Source organism: Phacochoerus africanus, chromosome 13 (assembly GCF_016906955.1).
Source record: "Phacochoerus africanus isolate WHEZ1 chromosome 13, ROS_Pafr_v1, whole genome shotgun sequence".
NCBI lineage: Eukaryota > Metazoa > Chordata > Mammalia > Artiodactyla > Suidae > Phacochoerus > Phacochoerus africanus.
The window spans coordinates 2,572,422-2,597,825 of NC_062556.1; the positions used below are offsets into that span (position 1 = coordinate 2,572,422).

General features: G+C 50.0%; 1 protein-coding gene across 4 annotated transcripts in view; it reads left to right on the top strand.

The window, feature by feature from the left end:
• The window catches only part of TNFRSF19 (TNF receptor superfamily member 19), a 102,376-nt gene that overhangs the window by 35,350 nt on the left and 41,622 nt on the right, over positions 1-25,404 (top strand). For all 4 annotated transcript variants that reach the window (XM_047756013.1, XM_047756009.1, XM_047756010.1 and 1 more), the window contains exons 4-5: positions 5,912-6,090; positions 17,924-18,009. In XM_047756013.1, the coding sequence (XP_047611969.1) occupies positions 5,912-6,090; positions 17,924-18,009 (265 nt within the window). The remainder of the gene's footprint in view (positions 1-5,911; positions 6,091-17,923; positions 18,010-25,404) is intronic.

Here is a 25,404-nt window from a genome sequence, read left to right on the forward strand (position 1 = left end):
ACTCATACACACACTCAGGGAGCTGCTTTGGGGAGCCTTCCCCCAGCCTGGCCGCCGTGTTCCCTGTCTGGGGAAATGGACAATTAGGGATAAAGGTCGGGAAGGTGGGTCTGGTGAGCGCCCCTCTCTCTGCCTCTGTGTCTCTGTCTCTGTCTCTCTGTCTCTGTCTTGATTGTTTTGCCTCCTTTCTGTTTCTCTCGATAGGTGTTTATCAAACTTTATATGGCAGATTTCAAGGCATTTTAACCACGTCGTTTTATTGAATGAAATGGAAACGTCAAAGCAGACATTATCTTGGGGGTCACTTAATATTTATCTGCTGTTTACTGTATAGCCTGGATGTCAGGTAATGACGGCATCTCTCCGTCTGTGGTGCTTTAGAAATACGACGCATCAGCTCTAAAAGTGGTTGCTGCTACACAGTAATTCCCTGGAAGTAATTTGTCTGAATTTCTAGTTCATTCAAGATGCGTTAATTTAACACGTGGAAGAGTCACTTCATGCACGTCTGAGACTATCATGAACTGCAGGCGATGATACCACTCCTAAAAGTTTAAAATAATAGGGCGTCCCCATCGTGGCTCAGTGGTTGACAAACTCGATTAGCATCCATGAGTTTGTGGGTTTGATCCCTGGCCTCGCTCAGTGGATTAAGGATCCGGTTGCCGTGAGCTGTGGTGTAGGTCGCAGACAAGACTCAGATCCTGTGTTGCTGTGGCTGTAGGTGTAGGCCGGCAGCTGCATCTCTGATTCGACCCCAGCCTGGGAACTTACAAATGCCACGGGTGTGGCCCTAAAAAGACAAAAAGACCAAAAAAAAAAAGTTTAAAGATAATATTAAGCGATGTTTCTAATAATATCTTTTTTAAATGGCAAATGTTTAAAGAAAATGTATTTTAAGTGAAATTGCCCCAAATCAGTCTCTATACAAGTATGGCTCTTGACACCTGCTCTGTAAATGCTGGTACTATTTTCTTTACTTTTTTTTATTTTTTATTTTTTATTTTATTTTATTTTTTTTTTGTCTTTTGTCTTTGTTGTTGTTGTCGTTGTTGCTATTTCTTGGGCCGCTCCCGTGGCATATGGAGGTTCCCAGGCCAGGGGTTGAATCGGAGCTGCAGCCACCGGCCTAGCCAGAGCCACAGCAACGCGGGATCTGAGCCGCGTCTGCAACCTACACCACAGCTCAGGGCAACGCCAGATCGTTAACCCACTGAGCAAGGGCAGGGACCGAACCTGCAACCTCATGGTTCCTAGTCGGATTCGTTAACCACTGCGCCACGACGGGAACTCCTTTACTTTTTTTTAATGGCTGCACCCACAGTGTATGGAAGTTCCTGGGCCAGGGATCGAGCTCACGCCTCTGAAGCGACCCGCGCAGCTGCAGTTGGATTCTTAACCCGCTGTGCCATGGTGGGAACTCCTCTATTTTCTGATATTGATGATCCAAGCGTTCCCTCAACCCCTCACCTAAATCCATCCCCAGAGAAAATTACTCTTGTTTTCACCAAGACAGATAAACTCCAGGCAGAGTATTAAGCCAATATTCAGTTAATGAAGGCAAACCAGGATGCATTTGAAGTCTGGCTTTTTTTCTTTCTATACAGGATTTGGTCCAGCGTAGAATGAATTAAAAAAAAAAAAAGTTTCATCGAGTTCCTGTCATGGCTCAGCGGTCATGAACCCACCTAATATCCATGAGGATGCAGGTTCGATCCCTGGCCCCGCTCAGTGGGTAAATGGGAAAGGATCCAGCGTTGCTGTGAGCGGTGGTGTAGGTCGCAGACGTGGCTTGGATCCTGAGTTGCTGTGCCTGTGGTTGTAGGCCAGCAGCTGCAGCTCCAATTCATCCCCTAGCCTGGGCACCTCCATATGCCAAGGGTGCAGCCCTAGAAGAAAAGAGACCAAAAAAAATTTTTTTTTTCCCTGAAATCCTCATTCTGTGACATGTAATGACAGGTAATTGACACACAGCGGTATATGGCAGAGACTCATCGGTCCACACGGTCCTTTTGTGCAATACAAACTCTAGAACACAGCCAGGAATCAACAAAGAAGCACAGAGATTCCCTGACACCAAAGTTTATGTTCTTTTTCAAAAGAGATGGACCGTCAGCGCACCCGTGTCTGTTTCCTTCAAGTGCATTTCTGATCCGATGGTTTATCTAGTGTCTCCGGATTGGGGAGGATGGCGTGGCTGGGGGACTTTAGTGTTGAGCAGGAGGAAGGAATGGCAGCCGACCGCCTGGCAGGGGCGTTAAAACAGAACCGCGGAGTTCCCTTGTGGTGCAGCAGTTTAAGGCGCTGTATCGCTGCTCTGAGTCGGGTTCGATCCCAGCCTGGGACCTTTCGCATGCCGCCGATGCAGCCCAAACCAAACCCAAACCAAAAAAACATCAGAACTGCCCCCACAGACACAGGACTGCCTAGTTCTTTATGACAGCGGAATGAAGTAGTTGATTCAACCAGGAGCGGTTGAATTGTATTTTATGTCCCCATTTTCAAAAGCAGATCATTGCTATTCACCTTAGAAAGATTTTTATTCGTGAAAACTATTTTAGTTGGAAAGTGTCGTTGGGAGGAAGCTGGAAGAAATCGGGGTTTGAAGGTGACTTTATTCCCCAGTGAAGCTTGATTGTATTGGAATCAGGAAAATTGGCTTATTGGGCTGTAGAGAATCCAAAATAGTAATAGCCAGAGGAGCGTTTATTTGACGATGCCTGTGCTTGATTTAGAGTTTAGAGGCTTTATGTGTTTTCCCGTTTATTCCTTAAAATGACCCTGTAGGGCTGGCAGTAATATGTCATCTCACAGAAGAAAGGACTGAGGGTCAGAGGGGTCTCAGAATAGCAGCTGGCCGGTGGCAGATGTGTCTTTGGCTCAAGTGCAGGAAAACACACGCTTTCCCCTGTGTCCTCCCGGCCTGAAAAGCAGCGTTTCAGACGTTGGCTACCAGTTCCCAGACCTGTTCCTCTCTACCTGCTCTCCTTTTTCCACTCCTTCCCGTTGTCCTTCCTTCTCTGCTGTGTGTTTCCTGTGATGAGACCCGTACAGTCCACGCCGCCTGGATCAAAGCGTGATTTTGAAATTGCTGTGCAGGAGCCTTTGCCTGAGATGCCGAGCCTGTGAGCAAGGAGGCCTCCGCCCACGCTGTCACGTGCCCAGGCTTTGATCGGGACATGGCTGGGAGGCTCCCTCTGTGCCCAAAGAAAGCCTTTGGGTGCCTGAGGCTCTCTCAGCAGCTGTGCCCCAGTCAACATACAGCCGTGGCCCAGAATCACACTGTCCAAGCCCCAAACTAGCAGTGACCTCCGCCTGCAAAGACCAAGTTCTCATCCCAAGGAATTCTTCCTGAATGTGGATCTTTGCTGTTTTCCTAGAGATGCTTTTGGCAAGAACTTCAGACCATGACAGAAAAAACTGCAAAGACCTACGTAGTTCCACTACCCCCCACAACCCCCCAAGGAGAATGCCTTTTACCAAGTTTAGAGAAATTCCGACCTCTGAATCAGTCTCCGTTTTCTTCCTCTGCTCCTGCTCGTGCCTTCGGCTTGGCATGTGGTCTGGCTGCAGCCGTCAGGGTTAGGAAGGTGAGACCTTCTGCTCTGTTTTCCTCCCCTCCTCTTTGCCTGCTTGCTCAGGACACACACGTGAAAAACCGGCAGAGGAACGGAAGGGCTGGGGAAGGTTCCCGTCCTCCCGAAGGTGACCGAGTCACTGGGTGAGATCTGAATTGAGGTGTCAGTGCCAGCGTCCCTCACTGGCGGCTTATCCGCTGTGGGGGGTACTCCCCTTCGCGTTGGTTTTGAGTTCCTTTTCGGCCAGAGGTAGCTGCTTAGTTGACCTGACTTTGTATGTAGGTGTGGATGGAGGAGTTAAGTATATAACTTTTAAAGAGAAACAAGGACTTCGAACTTGCTGGATCTGCCTTCTGCTTCCGTAGTTGCCAGGGGAGGAAGCCGAGGCTGTCGGTAGAAGCCCCCCATCCCCCGCCCCTCCCCTCCCCTCCGCGTGCGGGCTCCCAGCAGGCCCACCACACCGTGCTCCGTTTGCAGCTCATGAATTGCTGTCTGATTTTTTTCTTTAATGGCCAGTGTTCTGCAGAAACCACCACATGGTACCGTGTTAACATTTGTTATGTGAGCTTTCAGGCATCTTCCTGTGTCCATGTCCAGTAAATGCCCGAAAGACCCACAGTGTAGAGCTATGAGGTCTGATGCTGAAACTGAACAGTGTAAGTTCATATCATGTGACCTGGCAGTTCTGCTCCTGGGTCTGTACCTAGAAAGAAAACCCAAAACGCTAAAAGATGATTCACCCCAGTGTTCATTGCAGCACTATGTACAGTTGCCAAGCTGTGGAAGAAATCTAAGTGTCCGTAGGCAGATGAATGGATAAAGAAGACATGGAGTGTTTTGATGGTGGAATACTACTCAGCCATGAAAAAGATCAAACGGTTGCCATTTGAAGCAACATGGCCGGTCTTGGAGGCCATTATGCCAAGTGAAATAAGTCAGACAAAGACACATCCTGTATGACATCATTTACCTGTGGAATCTAGCAAAGCGCAACAAACTAGCGAGTAAAACAGAAAAGCAACAGGCTCACAGATATAGAGAACAAGCTAGTGGTTACCACTGGGAAAGGGAAGTGGGGCAAGATGGGGTAGGAGATTTCTTTAAAAAGGTTATTATGGGATCATGCAAAATCATGTGTATGAAGCTTTTAAAAATTAATAAAGCACTGTGGAGTTAACGAATTAATTAATAATAAATAGAATAAACATGCAGGTTCAAATCCTGGTTCTGGGAGTTCCTGTTGTGGCTCAGTGGGTTAAGAACCAGATGTAGTGTCCATGAGGATGTGAGTTCCCTCCCTGGCCTCACTCACTGGGCTAAGGATCTGGCATTGCCACCAGCTGTGGCGTAGGTTGCAGATGTGGCTCCGATCTGCTGTTCCCGTGACTGTGGTGTAGGCCTGAGATGCAGCTCCGATTCAACCCCTGGCCCAGGAAATTCCATCTGCTGCAGGTGCGGCCCTAAGAAGGAAAAAAGAAAAGAAAACAAGCTTGGTTCTGACCTTAGCAGCCACGGGGTTAAGGGCAGGCCTTCAGGGCCGTGGGAATCATGGCAGCAGCCCCCTCGCTGGGGAGGGGCATGAATCGGTGAGGTGTTGGCCCAGGACAAGCTCATGATACACCTTATACTCACTGTTAACGCTTTTGTAGGAAACGGGGTCGTGTCTCTCGCTCGATATGGTAGCTCCTGTTTGAGCCATTGCAAACTCTTGCCTGTAGAACTCCTTCTGTGGCTGCACCCTAGCGCCAGATGACTCTGACTTTGGAAGCGAGCCTCTGCGGGTCACAGAGCCATCTGTGTCACCCTTCCTTGGGACATGCTGCTGGGGTCTGGCGCCCAAATCCTGAGAAGCTGGAGCCCTTCTGTACCGCAGGGCTTCAGCCAGACCAGAGTGGAGGCCCTGCCCGCTCCCCGCTGTCTGTGCCCAGCCCAGCCTGCCAGGGCTCCGGATGCTGCGTAGATTTCTAGGCCTGTGGGCATCGGGTGGTCCTGGTGCCCTCATGTTCACCTGCTTGGCAGAACGCGTTCCCTCTGCCTTAACAGCCAGAAGGTGTGTGGCCATTCCCCTGACTCTGCTTCTGAGCAGTCGTGGGGCTGAGTTAGAGAGGAAAGGGCCCCCGTTCTGCCCTGAGCTGGAGGTACGTGAACGCCGTGGGTGGCTGAGGCTCCTTCTGGCCGCAGAGGAGGTCGTTCGCAGTGGGAGACGCATTTGACCTTGTTGGAAGAGCTGCCGCCGCTGCTGGGCAATGTCCCACCCGGGTCCAGGCCACGTGTCCTTGTCCTTGTCCACGCTCGCAGGGTCTGACTAGCCTTCTCTTCCCTTCCTCCCGCAGGAATGTGGCTTTGGCTACGGGGAGGATGCCCAGTGCGTGAGGTGCCGGCCGCACAGGTTCAAGGAGGACTGGGGCTTTCAGAAGTGCAAGCCGTGCCTGGACTGCGCCCTGCTCAGCCGCTTCCAGAAGGCCAACTGCTCTGCCACCAGCGACGCCGTCTGCGGGGACTGCCTGCCCGGGTACGTGGCCAGTGCTTCCCGCGTAACTCGCTCGTTATTGGGAAAAGGCATTTCTCTGGTTCCCTTCCAAAGACACCTGCCGGCCTTGACCTGAGCGCATTTGCCGGGGCTCGAGGTTTTGTGGTTCCCGGTGCCTGTGCTGCGCCCTGTGCGGGGACAGGCGTGGTTAGAATGAAGTGGGTAAGTGCGCTGACCAAGGCTCAGTGTCACAAAAGCCCACCGGGGTCCTGCAGATCAAGGAAAGGAAACAGGGACAAGGGGACAGGAGAATATGCAGGCGGCTCCCAGAAGAGGAAGCGCTGTGGCCCGAGATCTATCGGGCGAAGGTGTCTGCCGTCAATAGTGAAGGTGAAATGCACACACACCGTCCCCTCATTTTAACAGTGTTCCTGGAGCCGCTGGGAGGCATCGATCACTCTGGAGAGGGAGACAAAGATACCCCACCCACGTGCGGCTTATGCTCTAATCAGAGGAACAATATCTACACAGCAAATCAGAAGTTGTGCAGAAAGGTGCGACACGATGCTTCTATGGAGAAAGGAAATCTCAGCAGCTCAGGGAGCTTTGGGCGGGACCCCTGGGGATGCAGGGGAGGCAGGTTGCAAATTAAAATGGGTTCTCAGGTTGGACGATACTGAAAAGGTGAGATCTCCGTAAATACAGACCCTAAGGTGGATGTGACCTGGTGTATGTCAGAAACTCCCAAGAGGCCAGGGCTGGAGCAGAGGGAGAGGCAGTGGGGGTGGCTGGGGGTGGGCAGGCTTGACGGTGCCCACTGAAGATGAAGCCAGGCCGTGGAGGGAAGGGGGACCCCACCCAGGCCAGGTGGAGAGGCAGACCTGGGAGGAGGGATTGTACAGTTTCCGGTGGCAACCACTGGCCAGAGACGCCAGACAAAGAAGCAGGGGGGCCAGAGTCCCGCTGAAGATCGGGACTCAGCGGGGGCAAGGGATGCTGGGCTCTTAGGGAGCGAGGAGGCGCTGCTGCAGGAGGTGGGGGGGAAGAGGCAGGGTGAAACTCAGGAGAACCTAAGTCTAGAGCAGAGCCGGGAGAGAGACTGGGATTATTCCCCGAGCTTCCCCGGAAGCCAGGCTTTATTGCGGAAGTAAACCCACCAGCAGCCTTACGGGAGCAGCACACGTGTGTCATTGACAGCGTGCAGGCACGTGGCTAAGCTCGTTACGTGAATTATTTTCTGTGATGCCCAAAGTGTTTTAAAAGCAAAGGTGAGCCCCACAAGGGAAAGGTTACCCAGGCGAGATGGTGCAGTTAGGACTCGGTGTAGGTGCGTCTGGGGACCCCGCCCAGGACTCTGCCTCCACGATCCACGATTTAAGTCACTGCCGATGGAGGACCCCAGCTGCCCTTGGCCAGCACATGCCCACAGCTTCCCGGGTTTGACCGGATGCCAGGTGCTAGTTCTGGGGCTTTTATTGAGGCCAGAGGGCAGATAAAGCTGTGGTCCTGAAGGAGAGAAACAGGGCAGGAAATTGCCTCGAGGTTCAAGCATGTCCTATGTGAAGACCTAGCACCCACACAGATGCAAAAAGCAGTGGTCTTACAACAACAGCACAGGCGACTAAAGACCAAAAAAAGCTACACTGGACTTGATCAAATTAAAGTCTTTTGTGTTTGAAGAATACCATCAAGAAAATGATAAAAGACAACCCCCAGAATCAGAGATACTATTCATAAATCATACATGTGATAAGGAACCATCTTATCTGCAATATATAAAGAGCTCTTGTAACTCAATAACAAGAAGACCAAAAAAAAAAAAACAATTAAAATGTGGGCAAAGGATCTGAATAGACATTTCTCCAAAGAAGATGCGCAAATGGCCAGTAAGCGCGTGTAAAGATGTTCACCATCAGCAGTTGTGAGGGAAATGCCAAAAACCCCCACGTGCCTCCCCCTCGCCAGGAGGGCTGTAACCCAGAGACAGACAGTAACAGGTGTCCGTGAGGATGGGAAGGAATTCGAATCCTCATGCACTGTCATTGGGAATGTCAAACGGTGCAGCCACCATGGAAAAGCATCTGGAGGTTCCTCAAAAAGTGACAGGCAGCGTTTCCAGGCAACCCAGCCGTTCTGCTCTCAAGTACATAAGCAAGGGAGTTGAAAACACATCTGTACAAAACCTTACACACAGATGTTCCTGTACATAATAGTCAAAAAGTGGAAACCACCCAGATGTCCATCAGTTGATGTGTACGGATGAACAAAATGGGGTATATTCCAACCCTGGAGTATTACTCAACAGTGAAAAAGGAATGACTTACTGATACATGTGACAGCGCGGCTGAGCCTAGAAAACATTAGGCTCAGTGAAAGAAGCCAGTCGTATTCCTTCTGTGTGACGTGTCCAGAGTAGGCAAATCTAAAGAACAGAGAGTAAGTTAGTGGTTGTCTGGGGCTGGTGGTCAGGGAGGTTTGAGAAGGATGCAGAGTGATGGCCAACCAGGATAAAGTGTCCTTTTTGGCATGAGGAAAATGTCCTAAAACGGATGGTGCCAATGGTTACGCAGCTCCGTGAATGTCCTCCATACTGTAGGTGGTAGTGAATTACTTCTCAATAATCTGGGTCTTTTTTTTCCCTTAAAGTAATGGCTGGAGTCTCAGAAGACACTGATAGCCTGTAAATATCATTCCCCAGCGTTTTGACCGGGTGCAAATCTAAAGGGGAAACAGAGCTTCACATCTGCGGCACCCCATCCCGCTACTTGGGGGCACTCTTTGTGGGGGTGGGGCGGGGAGAGAAAGAGTCCACGGCGGGGGCGAGGGGGGCGGGGCTGGACTGAGCTGGGCAGGGCCCGGAGACCCAGGACTTGGTTTTTGCCAGGAGGGAACCGTGGGTGGAGGGGGGGCTATAGCCCTTCCCAGGGGCTCCCTCCAAACGTGCCTCGTGCGGCCCCAAATTCCTTGTTACCTGAGCCCACACTCCAGTTTCCTCAGTGATCGCTCATCCTTTAAGTAAATGCTCAGCTGCAGGGACGTTAGAAATGAGTAGACATTTGAACGATGTTTCATAGTTTATTTATGTGATTAGTTTAAAATTACATCCTGGAGTTCCCGTTGTGGTTCAGCGGGTTAAGGACCCGACGCTGTCTCTGTGAGGATATGGGTGTGATCCCTGGCCTTGCTTGGTGGGTTACGGATCTGGCATTGCTGTGGCTGTGGGGTAGGCGGGCAGCTGCAGCTCCGATTTGACTCCTGGCTCAGGAACTTGTATATGCTGTGGGTACGTCAGGAAAAAGGAAAAAATAAAATAAAAAATAAAAATTAAAAAAAAATTACATCCTTTCTGTACCAGCATGAAGGTAGGAGGCAGGCAGCAATTATAGCGTGACTTTACCCAGGTATTCCGAGGGTTTAAAAGCGCTCAGCCAGCTGGACTGTGTTTGTGGGAAGGAGGCAAATAGTTGACACCCATTTTGCAGACAGGGAAACTGAGGCAGAAGGAAACTAAGCCAATTGCGTATTGCTTCCAAAAAAATGCTGAAGTCAGGCTCCGGGCATGGTTATGTCTGGGGCTGCTCCTCCCCCTGCAGCCACGGCCTCCCTGCAGTAAAGGTTTGCTGCTACCTCCCGTGCAGCCTGGCCAGACAGAATATAGGTCACTTTAGGGGGCCTAGCAGAGCGCCTGGTACACAGGAAGCACTAAATAAATGATTGACACTGGTGCCGGGTCGTGTTACGGGGGCCAGGGAGAGTTTTGCAGAAGGTGCAAAACTCCTTCCTGCGGCCGGTGCCCGCCTTTCCCTGCTCCAGGGAATGGGGGCCCGGAAGTAACCTGGCCCCTGCCAGCTTTGTGCTGCTTTTGGTAAATAACGCTTCTGAGCACTTGATCCCGGTTCACGGATTTCACCAGCAAAACCGCCCCGTGAGCTCGGGATTAATAGCATCCCCTCCCCCGAAGGAGGAAGTTGGTCCTTGGAGCGGATGAATGACTTGCCCAAGTCATTGAGCCTCAAGTCCGGTTTCACTGACCCCGAGGACAGCCTCTGCGCCCCTCACCCACCAGCCCTGCCCCCCAAAGCACCTGAACCACCGGCATCCTTCCTCGTCCTTTCTCTCATGTTGGTGCTGAGCTGCCTTGTCCGTCCCGAGCACGCTCTCAGCTCCAGGCTCCCACCCTGGCGATGCATCTTTTCAGTGGCATCTGTTCAGTTCCACGGGGCCACTGCTGTGGCTGCCGAGACACGTGGACAGCGGGTCAGCCCACCAGCCAGAGCGGGAGCTCACAGGCCTGCGGGAAAGGACAGAGTTGTCACCTGTCACCACCTGAAAAGGGACCTGATGCTGCACAGAGGGCCTGGCAGCTGCATCCGAGTCGGTATGAAGGGACAGCGCTGAAACGCCAGAGCTGGATGGGGCGTGTCATTGCAGGGAGAGTTAGTGTCTGCAGCCAGGATTTCTTAAAATAGCAGTTGTCGAGCCGGTGTTCTCTAGACTGAGTAGTGTTATTTGGATTCAGTTCAGTTAAAAACTCCTCTCCAGGTTCCGTGGTGTGGAAACTCGTGGGTCTCTAAGATGTGTTTATATGCTGCCTCTCACCAGAGATTAAGTACAATTCAGTGTGCTTTCCTTTTGTCTCTTGGCATCAGCTGGCTGAAAGCCCAGAGTAAAATTTAAAGTTCAACTATGAAAGTTCCCTGGTGGCTCAGCAGGTTAAGGGTCCGGCATTGTCACTGCTGTGGTGTGGGTTCAATCCCTGGCTCAGGAATTTTTGCATGCTGCAGGCGAGGCCCCCCAAAATGATAATTAAATCAAAGAATAAAGTTCAGGAATTCCGGCTGTGGCACAGCAGGTTAAGAATCCATCTGCAGTGGTTTGGGTCTATGTAGAGATATGGGTTCAATCCCTGGCCTGGCACAGTGGATTAAAGGATCCAGCGGTGCCACAGCTGTAACATAGGCTCTGGCTTAGATTCAATCCCTGGCCCAGGAACTTCCATGTGCCGTGGGTGCGGCCATTAAAAAATAAATAAATTTAATAAATAAAGTTCAATTACAGGAACTAGTTTAACCAGACACCTTGTGTATGTCTCTGTTCCCTTTTATCGTAATTTAATTTTGTAAAATCTGTAAATCACATGGTCGGGAGGAAGGCTGCAAATGTTATTTATCTACGTCCCCCAAACCTTGGCAGTCCAAACAAAAAGAGAGGGCGGAATAATTTTGAAAGATTGCTGGATTTCGGAGTTCCCGTCGTGGCGCAGTGGTTAACGAATCCGACTAGGAACCATGAGGTTGCGGGTTCGGTCCCTGCCCTTGCTCAGTGGGTTAACGATCCGGTGTTGCCGTGAGCTGTGGTGTAGGTTGCAGACGCGGCTCGGATCCTGCGTTGCTGTGGCTCTGGCTAGGCCGGTGGCTACAGCTCCGATTCGACCCCTAGCCTGGGAACCTCCATATGCCGCGGGAGCGGCCCAAGAAATAGCAACAACAACAACAACAACAACAACAACAACAACAACAAAAAGATTGCTAGATTTCTTTACACGCTTAATCTTTTAAGTCACATTTTAAAACTCTCATTTCTGTATCTCCATCTTCAAATTGGATGATAATTTTGAGCGAACTCTTCTAAAAAATAAATCTGAAAAAGCAACGCCTTTGATTGTTATACGTATTGGTAATTCAGCCATTATTCTCCACTTAAGGATTCAGACCTTGACCTCATTTTTGCCAAGTGGAAAAAGTGAGAGTCATTTGATGGTTTTGAACATTTCGTGGTGGTTAAGAAAATCTGAGATTCTGCCCTCCAGCCCTCGTAGTCTGGACCACTGCTGCTAGCCGTCAGCATCACACCTCTCCTGGAGGAGTGGCTCCAGGGAGCCCTAGGAATTGATGGGCACACCCAGCCTCCTATCCAGTCAACATTTCTAGTTATTCTTACCTAGATTTCAAGGTCATGAAGACATAGGATTTGCTCACCTTCTGGCCTCATTTGTATGATGGCCCTCAAACTCATCATGTGTTTTACTTTATTTTACTTTTATTTTATTTTAGTGTGTAGCGGCTTGATATGGGATCTCGCTTCCCAAACCAGGGATTGAACCTGGGCCACAGCAGTGAAAGCGCCAAATCCTAACCGCTAGACCCCCGGGGAACTCTGTCATATTTTAATAAGTGTATTTTTGGCAAATATATTTTGTTCAATTTCAGGGAGAGCTCAGACCTCTGAAAACTTTTGTCACAAGTAGAATTCTTTATTTTAATACCATTCAATAATGGCCACATTTGATTCCTAGTACTTGTTTCGCTTATTTACCTAGAAGGAGTTTTTCTGTATAAAAACTGTATGAGACAGTCTCAATATTTAATTTAATCACTGTATAACTTGGCAAGTTTTCTGAGAGGATAAAGAGAATTAATCCGCGTATGTCACAATGTTTAGCAAGAAATATACCTAAGAAAGTTCCCTTATGTTGTCCTATGGTTTTTACCTATTTTTAGATTTTTAATGCATCTTTTGGGCCATGCCCATGGCACGTGGAAGTTCCTGGGCCAGGGGTTGAACCCCTGCCACAGCAGCAACCTGAGCTGCTGCAGTGACAACACTGGATCCTTAACCTGCTAGGGAACTCCCATATGCATTTTTTTTTAATTGTGGTAAAAACATGTAACATAAAATTTACCATCTGAGCCATTTTTAAGTGTACAGTTCAGTAGTATTAAATATCTTTACACTGTTGTGAATAGTTCTCCAGAGATTTTTCCTCTTCCTAAACTGAAACTCTATCCCCATGACCCAATAACTCCCATTTGCCTGCTCCTCTCAACCCCTGGTGACAACCATTTTACTTCCTCTCTGTATCAGTTTAATGGCTCACGGTGCCTCATATGAGTGGAATCATACACTGTTTTCCCCTTTTGACTGGCTTGTTTCACTTAATATAATGTCCTTAGGATTCATCCACATGTGGTACATGACAGGATTTCCTTACTTTTTAAGGCTGAATAATATGCCACTTTGTGGATCTATCCCATTTCAATTATCCATTCCATCCTCATTGGACCTTTATGTTGTGTCCATACCTTGGCTGCTGTGTACATGGGAGCTCAGATATCTCCTCAAGATCCCGCTTTCAAATTCAGCAACCTTCACCAAAGCGGGTATAGGGGAAATGTATCTCAACGTAGTAAAAGCCACTATGACAAACCCATAGCAAACAAAATAGAGCAGTGAAAAACTGAAAGCCTTCCCACTAAAATTGGAAAGAAGACAAGGAAGCCCACTCTCACCACTTCTAGTCAACATAGTATTGGCAGTCCTAGCCACAGCAATCAGACAAGAAAAATAAATAAAAGGTATCCAAACTGGAGGGAAGAAGTAAAATTGTCATTAAATGCAGCTAACATGATATTCCATATAGTAAATCCTGAAGAGTCCACACAAAAATTATTAAAACTGATAAATGAATTCAGCAAGGTAGCAGGATATGTGATTAACATACAGAAATCTGTTGTATTTCTTCATACCAACAATGAAATTTCAGAAAGAGAAAGTTAAAAAACAATCCTTTTTAAAATCATGTCAAAGAATTACCTAGGAATATCAAGGAAATGAAATATTTGTACCCTGATAACTATAAAACATTGGTAAAGGAAATTGAATATGATTTAGAGAAATGGAAATGTATCCCATGCTCTTGGATTGAGAGTTAATATTGTTAAAATGGCCATACTACCCAAAGCCAGTACGATTCCTATCAAATTACCCATGACATGTTTCACAGAACTAGAACAAGTAATCCTAAAATTTACATGAAACCACAAAAGACCCAAAGCAATCCTGAGGAAAAAGAACAAAGCTGAAGGCATAACCCTCCCAGACTTCAGACAATACTACAAAGCTACAGTAATCAAAACGGCGTGGTACTGGGAGAAAAACAGACATGGATCGATGGAATAGAATAGAGAGCCCAGAAATAAACCCACACACCTGTGGTCAATTAATCTCTGATAAAGGAGGCAAAAATATACAGTGGGGAAAAGACAGTCTTTTCAGTAACATCCTGCTTTCAATTCTTTGGGCTATATACCAGAAGTAGAATTTCTGGATCTTATGGTTGTTCTGTTTTTAATTTGTTAAGGAGCCTCCATACTGTTTCCACAGCAGTCGCACCATTCTCTCCAGTAGTGTCCAGGGATTCCAGTTTCTCCACTTTCTTGCCAGCATTTTTCACTGTGTGTGTGTGTGTGTGTGTGTGTGTGTGTGTGTTTAATAGCAACCATCCTAATGGGCGTGCAGTGATACCTTATTGTGGTTTGGTCTGCATTTCCCTGAGTGATGTTAACCACCTTGGCAGATGCTTGCTGACCTTTGTGTGTCATCTTTGGAGAAATATTCTAGTCTTTGCCCATTTTTTAATTTGGTTATTTGATTTGTGTTGCTGAGCTGTAGGAATTACTTAAATATTAACCCCTTATCAGATAGATGATTTGCAAGTATTTTTTCCCACATGTAGGTTGCCTTTTCACTCTTTTCATTGTAACTTTTATTTTACTGCAGAAGAAACTATTGTTATAATTTAAAACTTTTTTCTTTTTTTTTAAATTTTTGGTTGTGACATTTTTTAACGACTTTATTGAGTTACGATTATGATTGACAAAGCTGTTCATATTTAACATACAACGCCATGAGCTTGGGGATAATTATGCATTGATAGTATCCTTTGATGCACAAAAGTTTTTAAGTTTAATATAATCCCTTTCTCTATTTTTGCTTTCTTTCTTTCTTTTTTTTTTTTGGTCTTTTTAGGGCCGTTTGTGCAACCTACACCATAGCTCACAGCAATGCCAGATCCTTAACCCACTGAGCAAGGCCAGGGATTGAACCCACATCCTCATGGATACTAGTTGGATTCATTACCGCTGAGCCACTATGGAAACTCCCTATTTTTTTCTTTTTTCTTTTAAATTATTTTTGGCCATACATGGCACGCCAAAGTTCCAGGGATCTAATCTGAGCCACAGCAGCGGCAGTGCCAGATCCTTAACTTGCTTCACCACCAGGGAACTTCTGTTTTTGCTGTTGTTGCTTATTTATTGCATACCTTTGGTAGCCTTTTGATGTCATAATCCAAGAAATCATTGCCAAGCTCAATGTTGTGAAACTTCTCCTATGTTTTCTTCTAGGAGTTTTATAGCTTGGGGTCTTGTTTAGTTTTTTAATTCATCTTGATTTTTCTTTTTTTATTTTTATTTTTTGTCATTTTGCCATTTCTTGGGCCGCTCCTGCGGCATATGAAGATTCCCAGGCTAGGGGTCGAATCGGAGCTGTAGCCACCGGCCTACGCCAGAGCCACAGCAACGCGGGATCCGAGCTGCATCTTCGACCTACACCACAGCTCACGGCAACGCCGGATCCTTAACCCACTGAGCAAGGGCAGGGACCAAACCTGCAACCTCATGGTTCCTAGTCGGATTCGTTAACCACTGTGCCACGACGGGAACTCCTGAATTAATTTTTGTATATGGTGTAAGATCAGGATTCAATTTCATTCTTTGGCATGTGGGTGCCCAGTGTTCCCAGCACCATTTATTTAAAAAGACTTTCCCTTGGAGTTCCCATCGTGGCTCAGTGGTTAACGAATGCGACTAGGAACCATGAGGTTTTAGGTTTGATCCCTGGCCTTGCTCAGTGCGTTAAGGACCCGGTGTTGCCGTGAGCTGTGGTGTAGGTCGCAGACACAGCTCGGATCCCGCGTTGCTGTGGCTCTGTTGTAGGTCGGCGGCTACAGCTCCGATTTGACCCCCAGCCTGGGAACCTCCATATGCTGCAGGAAGTGGCCCACAAGAGGCAAAAAGACAAAAAAAATAAAAAATAAAAGTAAAAAGACTTTCTCATGTCCATTAAATGGTTTTGGCAACTTGTCGAAAATCATGGACAGTACATATGAGGGTTCCTTTCTGGGCTGTTTTGTTCCATTGGTCTGTATGTCTGGCTTTGTGCCCGGATCACACTGTCTTAATAGTTGACGTTTATAATGTTTTGATATCAAACATTGTGAATCCTCCGGCTTTGTTCCTTGATTTTATAAATTCCAAAATAAATATTTTTAATTAAGTTCTGGTGGGAAGTAATCATGTTACAATCAGTTGGACAGATTTTCACAGTCACGTGAAAGTGGAAAATTGGTTGAATATTTTATATATTGTTGCCCTGGGGCAGGTTAACTTTGTTGCGTTTTCTGCACCAAATAGCAAAATGCTGGACATGCATTTAACTATTTATTAAATTATGGACAGCATAATTGCATCTTTACATACAACTTCTCCCACTCAATTATTTCTCGAGGATACGTGTCAGAAAATGAAGTTACTGGGTAGGATGTAAACAATTCTGTTGAGTTCCGATGGCCTATTGCTAAACACCCTCCTAAAATGACAATTTATATTCCCACCGGCAGCAAACACGTGACTGCTTGCCTAGGCTCACGCCGACACTTTCCCAGTTTTCTAAGTAAAAATGGTACATTTTCCCTGCAGTTTAAACTGGCTTGTTATTAATGAGGTTAAACCCTTTAATGTTAACATTTTTTAGAATTCTTAATTGCACCTTTTTTTTTTTCCTGTCTTTTTTGGGCCACACCCACAGCACATGGAGGTTCCCCGGCTAGGGGGTCGAATCAGAGGTGCAGCCGCCGGCCTACACCACAGCCACAGCAACGCCGGATCCGAGCCTCCTCTGTGACCTACACCACAGCTCCTGGCAGTGCTGGATCCTTAACCCACTGAGCGGTGCCAGGGATCGAACCTGCAATCTCACGGATACTAGTCTGACAGGACAGGAACTCCTCCGCATCTTTTTAGTTTTAATTAGGAATTTTAAAATTATGAAGTGTTCTTTTGGGGGAAATGAATGTCCTTGGCCTGTTTTTCACTTGCTGTGTGTGCTTTCACCAAAGCGATTCTTAAGTTGTGTGTTACAGGCCTAAGTTTGAAACAACACTCTGATTAGAACTGTTGCCCACTTTTCCTTTGCCCATTAACTATGCTGATATTGCTTTATTTGTTTCTGCTCCTCAGATGTCTCTAGTCTTTGTGTGTGTGTGTGTGTGTGTGTGTGTGTGTGTGTTGTGTTGAGCACTGTTCCTCTCCTCCATCCTGGCTCCTGGGTTTCTTGTCATACCTACAAAGATGCCCCATATCAAGACTATAAATATCTGCCTACATTTTCCCAATGTTTTGATAGTCTGCTTGGCATGCTTGGCCTTTGAATTTCAAAGGTTAAAACTGAGCAGTTCAGGAGTTCCCATCATGGCTCAGTGGGTTAAGGACCTCATGTTGTGTCTGTGAGGATGCAGGTTTGATCCCTGGCCTTGCTCAGGGGGTTAAGGATCTGGGGTTGCCGTGAGCTGTGGTGTAGGTCGAAGACACCGCTTGGATGCCGCATTGCCGTGGCTGTGGTGTAGACCGGCAGCTGCAGCTCCGATTCAGCCCTTAGCCTGGGAACCTCCATGTGCTGCAGATGCAACGGAACTGTCAGAAGGGAAAAACAGAAACAAAAGGAGCACTTCCTGAGGCGTTTTGTCATTTCAATGACAACAGAAACGTCCAGAAGTCGTACTCTCCGCAAGCACCCCACTCACTCCACAAGGGGGCCCGAGTAGGGTCTGCGAAGTCGGGTTGCTGGGCCAGCGACTCTCCAGTGCTCAGAGGGCCGCTGGGGTCCCAGATCCGCTCACAGTCTCGCCTTTAAGCAGCTTGCTTTCAACGGCCGACTCGGTCGTGGAGCCGCCCTTCCCCTCGGACCTAAAGCTCTTTGCTGCAGCCGTGGGCTGAGCTGAGCAAGCTAACGAGGAGTATTTTCCGCTCCCTTCCAGGTTTTACAGGAAGACGAAGCTCGTTGGATTTCAGGACCTGGAGTGCGTGCCCTGCGGAGACCCGCCGCCCCCTTACGAGCCGCTCTGTGAGTGATGCCCTCAGGCCCGCTGGGCTCCAGGCCTTCTCGGAACCTTCCTGCAGCCGGCAAATGAAACGAGATCCCCCTGAGCCCGGGGCTTCTCGCGTGCCCTCTTATCGGTTGTCCAGCAGGACACAAAGCCCTTTCACTGTGCTCCTCCGTCAGCAAACCGCGTCCTTTGATTCGAATCTCAAAGGGAACGACAGACGTTTCGCTGCGTGTTCCATGCAAACTTTCCCTCCAGATTTTAGCGCGGCCAACTCCAGTTAACTAGGGGGTCCCGGTCCTCATGCACCACGGCTTTGTGCCCTGGCCCCTTGGCCCTCTGTTCCGCGTCCTGGTCCCCGGATACTGTCCTGGGGCGGCTCCTCTGCCTTTCCAGAAACATCCCCTTCGGGGAATCACCTGCCCGATTAGTGCTTCCTTAAATGGAATCCTCGTTCACTTCATTCTCTCCTTCGTTTTTCTCATTTAGCAGATAGTGAGCAACCCTGTTGTGTGTTGGTAAACAGAAAATCGTGCCTTTTCCTCTTTGTATTAACAGTAGTTAAACTTTGGACCGTATTTTCACCCTTCCGATATAAGAGGTATTTGTTGTAAGTTATCAACCAGCACTGATTTCGAATAGGACAGAGCGGCTCCTCATTCCTCTTAATCCTAAAAAGAAGTCTGGCCCATGAAAAGCCACAGGTGAGGGGCCACGAGAGGCATCTGCAGGTGCACCCTCGCCCCCAGCCGGGCTCCGGGTTTTCCTGAGCTGCGGCAACAGCGAGGTCCAGGAGCGACCTGGGAGGTGGGGCACTGTCCCTAAAGGTGTTATTCTTGCCTTTGGGGGACCCTGGGGGACCCAGATGTCTAGGGGTTGCTTCGATATCATTTTCAATGCGTGGCCTCTGACCTCTTGCCTCTTTTTGTGACAGACCCTCCCCAAATTAATTGAAAGTTACTGCATTATTTGATAAGATCACATGGTACTTTGTTTCCAAGAATGTCGTGGAACTTTGCAGTCCAGAGTTTATCTTTTGCCAAAATGCGTTACTCTCTACATTCAAAATGATGGCAAGACAAAAAACTTGGAGACTCTTTCCGACTCTTGTAAAGTTGTGCCTTGACCCTCGTCTTTAGGGAAAATGTTTGCCAGGGAATTCATTGCAGTTAACAAATGCAGTATTGGGAGTTCCCGTCCTGTCTCCACAATTAACGAACCCGACTCGTATCCATGAGGACTCGGTTCGATCCCTGGCCTCGCTCAGTGGGTTAAGGATCTGGCGTTGCCGTGAGCTGTGGTGTAGGTTGAAGACACCGCTTGGATGCCGCATTGCTGTGGCTGTGGTGTAGACCGGCAGCTGTAGCTCCAATTCACCCCGTAGCCTGGGAACGTCCATATGCCGCGGGCGCAGCTCTAAAAAGACAAAAACAAAGAAACAAACAAATGCAGCGTGGAATGCCTGTCAGGTATCGGTCGCAGTTGGTTGTACTTCATTTTCTCAGTGCTCGTCGTCAGCGCACACGTGTCAGTGAGGACAGCAGAGCCAGAGAGGCCAATGACTTCCCGTTGTTGGCTGGGCATAGGCAGAGGCCGAATTCAAGCCCAGGTCGAACTGCAGGTGCTCTGTTCTCTCCCCCGTCCTACTGTCTCTGTGAAGACCCAGCTGTCCAGTCTGTCCTCTGTCGGCTGGCATCACCCACCCCACTACGACTTTTTCTTGCATTGTTGGCGTTAATGTTTGCCATTTCACAACAGCTCTAAGACTCTACCCAGAGGAGAAACTGAAAGAGCCTCTTTTGTGCTCCACAGCCGCTAAAAGGACATGTCACGTCCTCTTGCCAGTGAAGACGTGGCAGCAGCCTGGTCCTGCCCCTCAGTCAGCTCAGCCACGGTTTTGTTCCACCAGCAAAGATGATACGCTTCATCCCAAACTGCCATAAAAAGACTTGGTGAAGAAACTGATACTGCTCCGTTTAGAGTTGGAAAGTACTAGAGGGTATTTTTTCCCCTTTAATTTATTGGGTTTAAATTTAATGTAATCTAGCCATAAGTCTGAGGCATTGGGATTTTTTGCCTTTGGGGATCTGGCTGAGCTGGGATGTCATAAATTAGCCTTTAAACATAGATTTCACATTGAACTTTTAATGTCTTTTTTTTTTTTTTGGTATTTTTTTGCCATTTCGAGGGCTGCTCCTGTGGCATGTGCAGGTTTCCAGGCTAGGGGTCGAATGGGAGCTGTAGCCACCGGCCTACGCCAGAGCCACAGCAACGCGGGATCTGAGCCACATCTGCAACCCATACCACAGCTCACAGCAACGCCGGATCCTTAACCCACTGAGCAAGGCCAGGGATCGAACCCACAACCTCATGGTTCCTAGTGGGATTCCATTACCACTGAGCCATGACAGGAACTCCGAACTTTTAATGTCTTGTAAGGCCCTGAGTAAGTTATAATTTGAAAAGAAAATTGGCCAGTTTAATTTATATGTATAGATATGTTGCCCCATGTGTGAGACTTTTTAGAAAGCGAAGAAGGGAAGTTAGATTTCGGAGTCAGAATTCTAAAGCAACAGCCTGATGTCCTTATCTCTGTAAAGGACGGTTTGCTGCCTTTGGCACAGTGCTTGGGAATAAGTCCAGAATGCAGCTAATCTCCAAAGAGATCTTGCGGTCTTTGGGGGAAATTTCGTAAGGCGTCTCATGTTTTCGTTTCTTGTGCTTTGGGCTGTTCCACTCTTCCACGAAGCACTGCTTCTTCCGTGATTTTTCCCTGAGGAGTTGCGGTGTTATTTAGACTCAAAGCTGGAAGACGGAGGCACCGCCCAAGCTACCTTGAGTGCCAGGGTTTGGGGGATACACGAGGCAGTGAGAGGCTGGGGCTCCCTAGAGCCAGGAGCAGCCCTTGTTCAGGACCCGGCACAAACCCTGGGGTCTGGGGGCCCTGGAGGCTCCCTGCAGCTGCCTGCCGGGCCTTGCCAGACTCAATCTCCCTGTTTTGCCCAACCCTCCTGGGCTGTAGGGGTGTGTGCCCTTCCCTGTTCAGCCTCCGGAAGGGGGCTGATGGGTCCAGGTAAACGCCACCGTCCTGGGAGGCACAGCCTTTCCACCCACCTGCTGAACAGTCAGGGTGCCCAGTGGGTGCTCAGCACTTGGGGGGCCAGAAGGACCCAGTCTCTCCCTCCATGGTGCTCGTGGTGCCGTGGGGAGCCATCAGGTCACTCAGACGCTGCGCGCCTGGACCCACCAGGAGGATCCGCTTGATGGCTGATGATGCGGGAGCCGGCGGGGGGGCTGTCCCCACGGCGACTTCTGAGCGTGGTCTGAGGAGGCCACCTGCGGAGGCTGAGCTGGAGAAGGAGGGAGCAGCGGTGGGTGCCGACACCAGGCGTGCCCTTGGACGTGGCCCCCTGGAGGCCGGCCTTGTGGTGGGCGGTGGAGACGGAAGCCAGCTGACAGTGGCCCGGTAAATCGAGCGAGGGGAGAAGCGGAGCCAGGAGACCGCCGGGTCCAGACTCAGCCTCGAAGGTGACACATGGTGGCGTGTGCGGCCAGGGCGGGGGTCTTGGTTCATTGCGTTTGGACCTGAGAGACGCGTTGCTCGTTTGCAGGTGGGAGGGCAGGACCCGGTTGAGAGAGCCTGACATTCTATATACGAGAACAAAAGTGACCTCGAGCGGGGTAGCGGGGTTTGTCGAAAGATCCAGAGGAGGGTTGGCCTTTGGCGGGAGGGTGGGCGGGCTCCCTGCACAACCAGGGTGGGGCAGGGGTGCGGGGCAGCGCGGCCTCTCGTGTCCAGGGGCCGGCGAGGGGCTCCCGTTCGTGGGTCCAGGTGCGTGACACACGAGCCGAGGCTCTGCCAGGTGAGCAGGGCCCGGGAACCTGGAGCCTGGCCCGGACCAGGTCCGAGGTTCTTCCCCCAGACAGCAGCCCAAGGTGATCAGAGAAAACAGGGGGTTCCCGGAGCCCCGAGGGTCCCGCCGACCTCCGTGGTGGTGGCGAGGCCGCGTGGCCGTCTCCCATGATGTCTCCAGGGGCTTCCGCTGCAGGGGTGCCTCTGGGGCCTCTGAAGCTGCCCCCGCCCCCGCACACACGGAGACTGTACCCGGAATGTGTGGCTTATAGCAGGTGGCAAACAGGTCTTTAAAAAGGGGAGTTCCTGTCGTGGCTCAGTGGTTAACAACCAGACTAGGAACCATGACGTTGCGGGTTCAATCTCTGGCCTCGCTCAGTGGGTTAAGGATCTGGCGTTGCTGTGGCTGTGGTGTAGGCTGGCAGCTACAGCTCCGATTCGACCCCTAGCCTGGGAATCTCCATATGCCACAGGAGTGGCCCTAGAAAAGGCAAAAGAAACAAACAAAAAAGGGTGACTGCATTAGTAACACCAGAAGCGTTTTCAGTGAATGTAAATATATTTTCTCATATTTATAAAGATTTGCTCTGTGAGATTACAAGAAAACTGCGCAGAAAACACAAATTGAAACCTCCCCCCCACCCCGTGTCTGTCAGCTCTCCCAAGGGTCACCAGGTCCCTCTTTGTCTTGGCCAGTGTGACTTTGGTGGGTGGCAGTGCTCTGTGAGATGGGGCACCCCCGCCCCGCCCAAGGCTGCTGTGAGTGGGAGACTGTCGCTATCCAGCGTCGGGTCCTGGGGTGGCCAGGGCTCCAAGCTGCCGGCCCCTCCCTGGTTCCTTCCACGTGCCCAGCTTTCATCTAGCATTTGGGAGGAGCTGCTGCCCAGAGAAGGGACGAGTACGGCCCGGGGGCGCGGTGTCCTGCAGAGGCAGTGGTTCAGAGAACAGCCCTGCATGTTCGAGCCCCCACCCCCACCCCGAAAGGGCACGAGGGGGGAGGCAGCCTCGGCCATCAGGCAGCAAGCAGATCCCTTCTCGGCAGCTTAGCTTCCTGGTAAGAAGGTCTGAGTGAGTTTCCCGCTCCGTCGGGCGTGCCCGCATTCCTTATAAACTGATTACAAAGCTAACAGGGAGTATCCATCCCCCCACCCAGTCTTTGGGAGCCCCCAGAACCTTGGTGGCCTCAGCGGCAGAGCAGGACACAGCATGGGACCTGCTGCAGGCCCCGCTGTGTCCAGAGGGTGTCCCCTCAGGCAGCGCCCCCACCTCGAACCTCCGCTTCATCTCTGGAAGATGGGCAACATTGTGCCGCCGCTGGCAGGTGTTAGAACTGAGCCCAGTCTCGTCCAGAAGCGTGCCTGCCCTCTCCCAACAGGTGATGTACCTGCCCTGTGGCCCCGCCCACCCAGGTGTGCCCTTTGCGGTGGAGCGGGGGAGCTCAGATGAGGCCGGCTTGGATGTTGCCTTGCTGGCCCTTCTCCTGAACTGGCAGCTGGGCAAGGAAGGTTACCTGCCAAGGGGCTGCCGTGGATTTTTGAGACTGATTACGCAGATGGCCAGGACACGGGGCCGAAGAGACTCCGCTCAGCTCTGGGCTTTCCTCTCGGGCCCATGGCCCAAGGCCTCACCAGCGCGATCTTAAGCTCCTGTCCCCTAAAGTAACGACGGACGTGTGAACGTCCTCTTGGTTCACCTGCAGCGTTAATTTGTGACCGTGGCTGGTTGACATGCTGTGGACACAGAAAAGGCACCCTTTATGCAGAAACCCCTGCCTCAGGCTTTGCTTCTCCCCGCAGCTTCACCGACTTAGGAGGTGGCGCCTTTGGGAGCATAAAGAGAAATAGAGAAAAACACGCAAGAAATTTTAGAAGTCTCTCCTGCCCTGGGCCTGATAAGAAATGCAGATTTGGTCTGATTTCTTTTAGCCATGTTTGCTTAATTTGGAACAAATACTGTGGTTGGAACAAATGGTTTTGAAACAATTCAAAGCGGGTTTTATTGAAGGGTGTTTAATCTAGATGTTTGCTCTGTTCTTGGGGGCTTTGTAAAACAAGCCACGTGATTCCCAAGAGATAAGCCATCAGGGAAGTCGCCCTGTGGGGGTGCGGGGAGGGGAGCCTGGAGCTGTGGTGACCTGCAGCCATTTAGGAATTTCAGCGACTTGGTACTCAGAAAACAGCCGGGTCTCTGCGCCAAGAAGTCATACATTTTTAAAGACTCTGCCCCCCCCCCCCGAAAAAATGTAGCTATCTTCTAAAGAACAAGTAAAAGTAGTTGCAAAATAAACTTTTAGAAGAATTATTTGCTCCTTAAAGATACTTTTTAAAGTTGAATAGAAAAAAGGAGGGGAGGCCATTGAAAAGAGAACACTCCCAGCGTTAAAGCCAACAGAGAAGGCACAGCATTCTGACAGTTGTCTTTGCGGCCTTTTTTCTGTTTCTCCTAATGGTTTCTAAGAAAGGAGGGGTGATTATGTGTCTTTTTCCACTTGAGATGTATGTTTTTTCCGCATACCATCCTCAGCATGAGTTTAACGCTGGTGTCTGGTAAGGTGCCACGTGGGGTTTGGACTTCAGGTGGTTTGGGGGGCTGCCTGTGACACACGCATGGCTCTGTTCCCGTCTCTTCCACATGTGTGCAGGTGGGTTGATGCCTGCGGTGGCGGCGGGGGGTATGTGTCCAGAGGCGCGGGCATTTTTGTCTCTTGACCTCAATGCTAAATTGTTTTCAAGGAAGGGTGCCTGGCAACCAGCTCTTTTTAAAGAAAACGCACTTAAAAGGAAATGAGCGGGGAGTTTCGAAAGCAGCACCAGTATGGGTTTTTAGGGCACGGTGGTGAAGTAGTGGTGACTTCAGGTGCCACCCGAGTGTGTAGCTGGACCCCTGCGCTGCAGAAGCCGATTCCCGCCATCCTCTGGCACCCAGAGCCCTTCATCCTGGGCGCTAACACACCTGCCAGGTCTGGGCGGCGTGGAGGCCGCAGAATGGGATGCAGAGACGCACGCACTCGTCATCGGCCAGGTTTAGAGCAGACCCGTTTGCTCTGGAAACATCCCGTGACTGTGTGGCATCCGCGTGTGTCCCGGTTCCCGCAGCAGAGTTCTTGGGATGGTTTCCCAACACTGAGTGGCCTGTCTTGCCGGAGCACTTCCTGGATCCTCTGCAGGCTGCGCCCACAAAGCCGCCCAGAAGGCCAGGGGGGGGGTTCAGGTTACAGAGGGCCTTCCAGGAGCCTGTGGTCCTCAGGCCGCGACTCTGAGTGTGGGACAGGGGACCGCTGGCCTGGGTTGTGCCGGTCGAGCCCAGCTTTGAGACCGGTTCAGGACAGACGGCGCCCCTGGGCCTCCTAAGCAGTGGAGACAGGCAGCTTCTCCGGCAGACCCTCCAGGGTAAACAGGAGGACAGTGAGGTCAAAGGGCACAGCAGGGGCTTCTGGAAGCCGCCAGAGCCCCCTGCTCGTCCCTGCTGTCTCGCTTAGTCCACGGAAGCATTTCTCCTCCTGCTGCTTCCCGCTGTTCCCTGCTTTCCGTCCCTTTCCTGTTCTCAGGGCTGGGGCATTGCC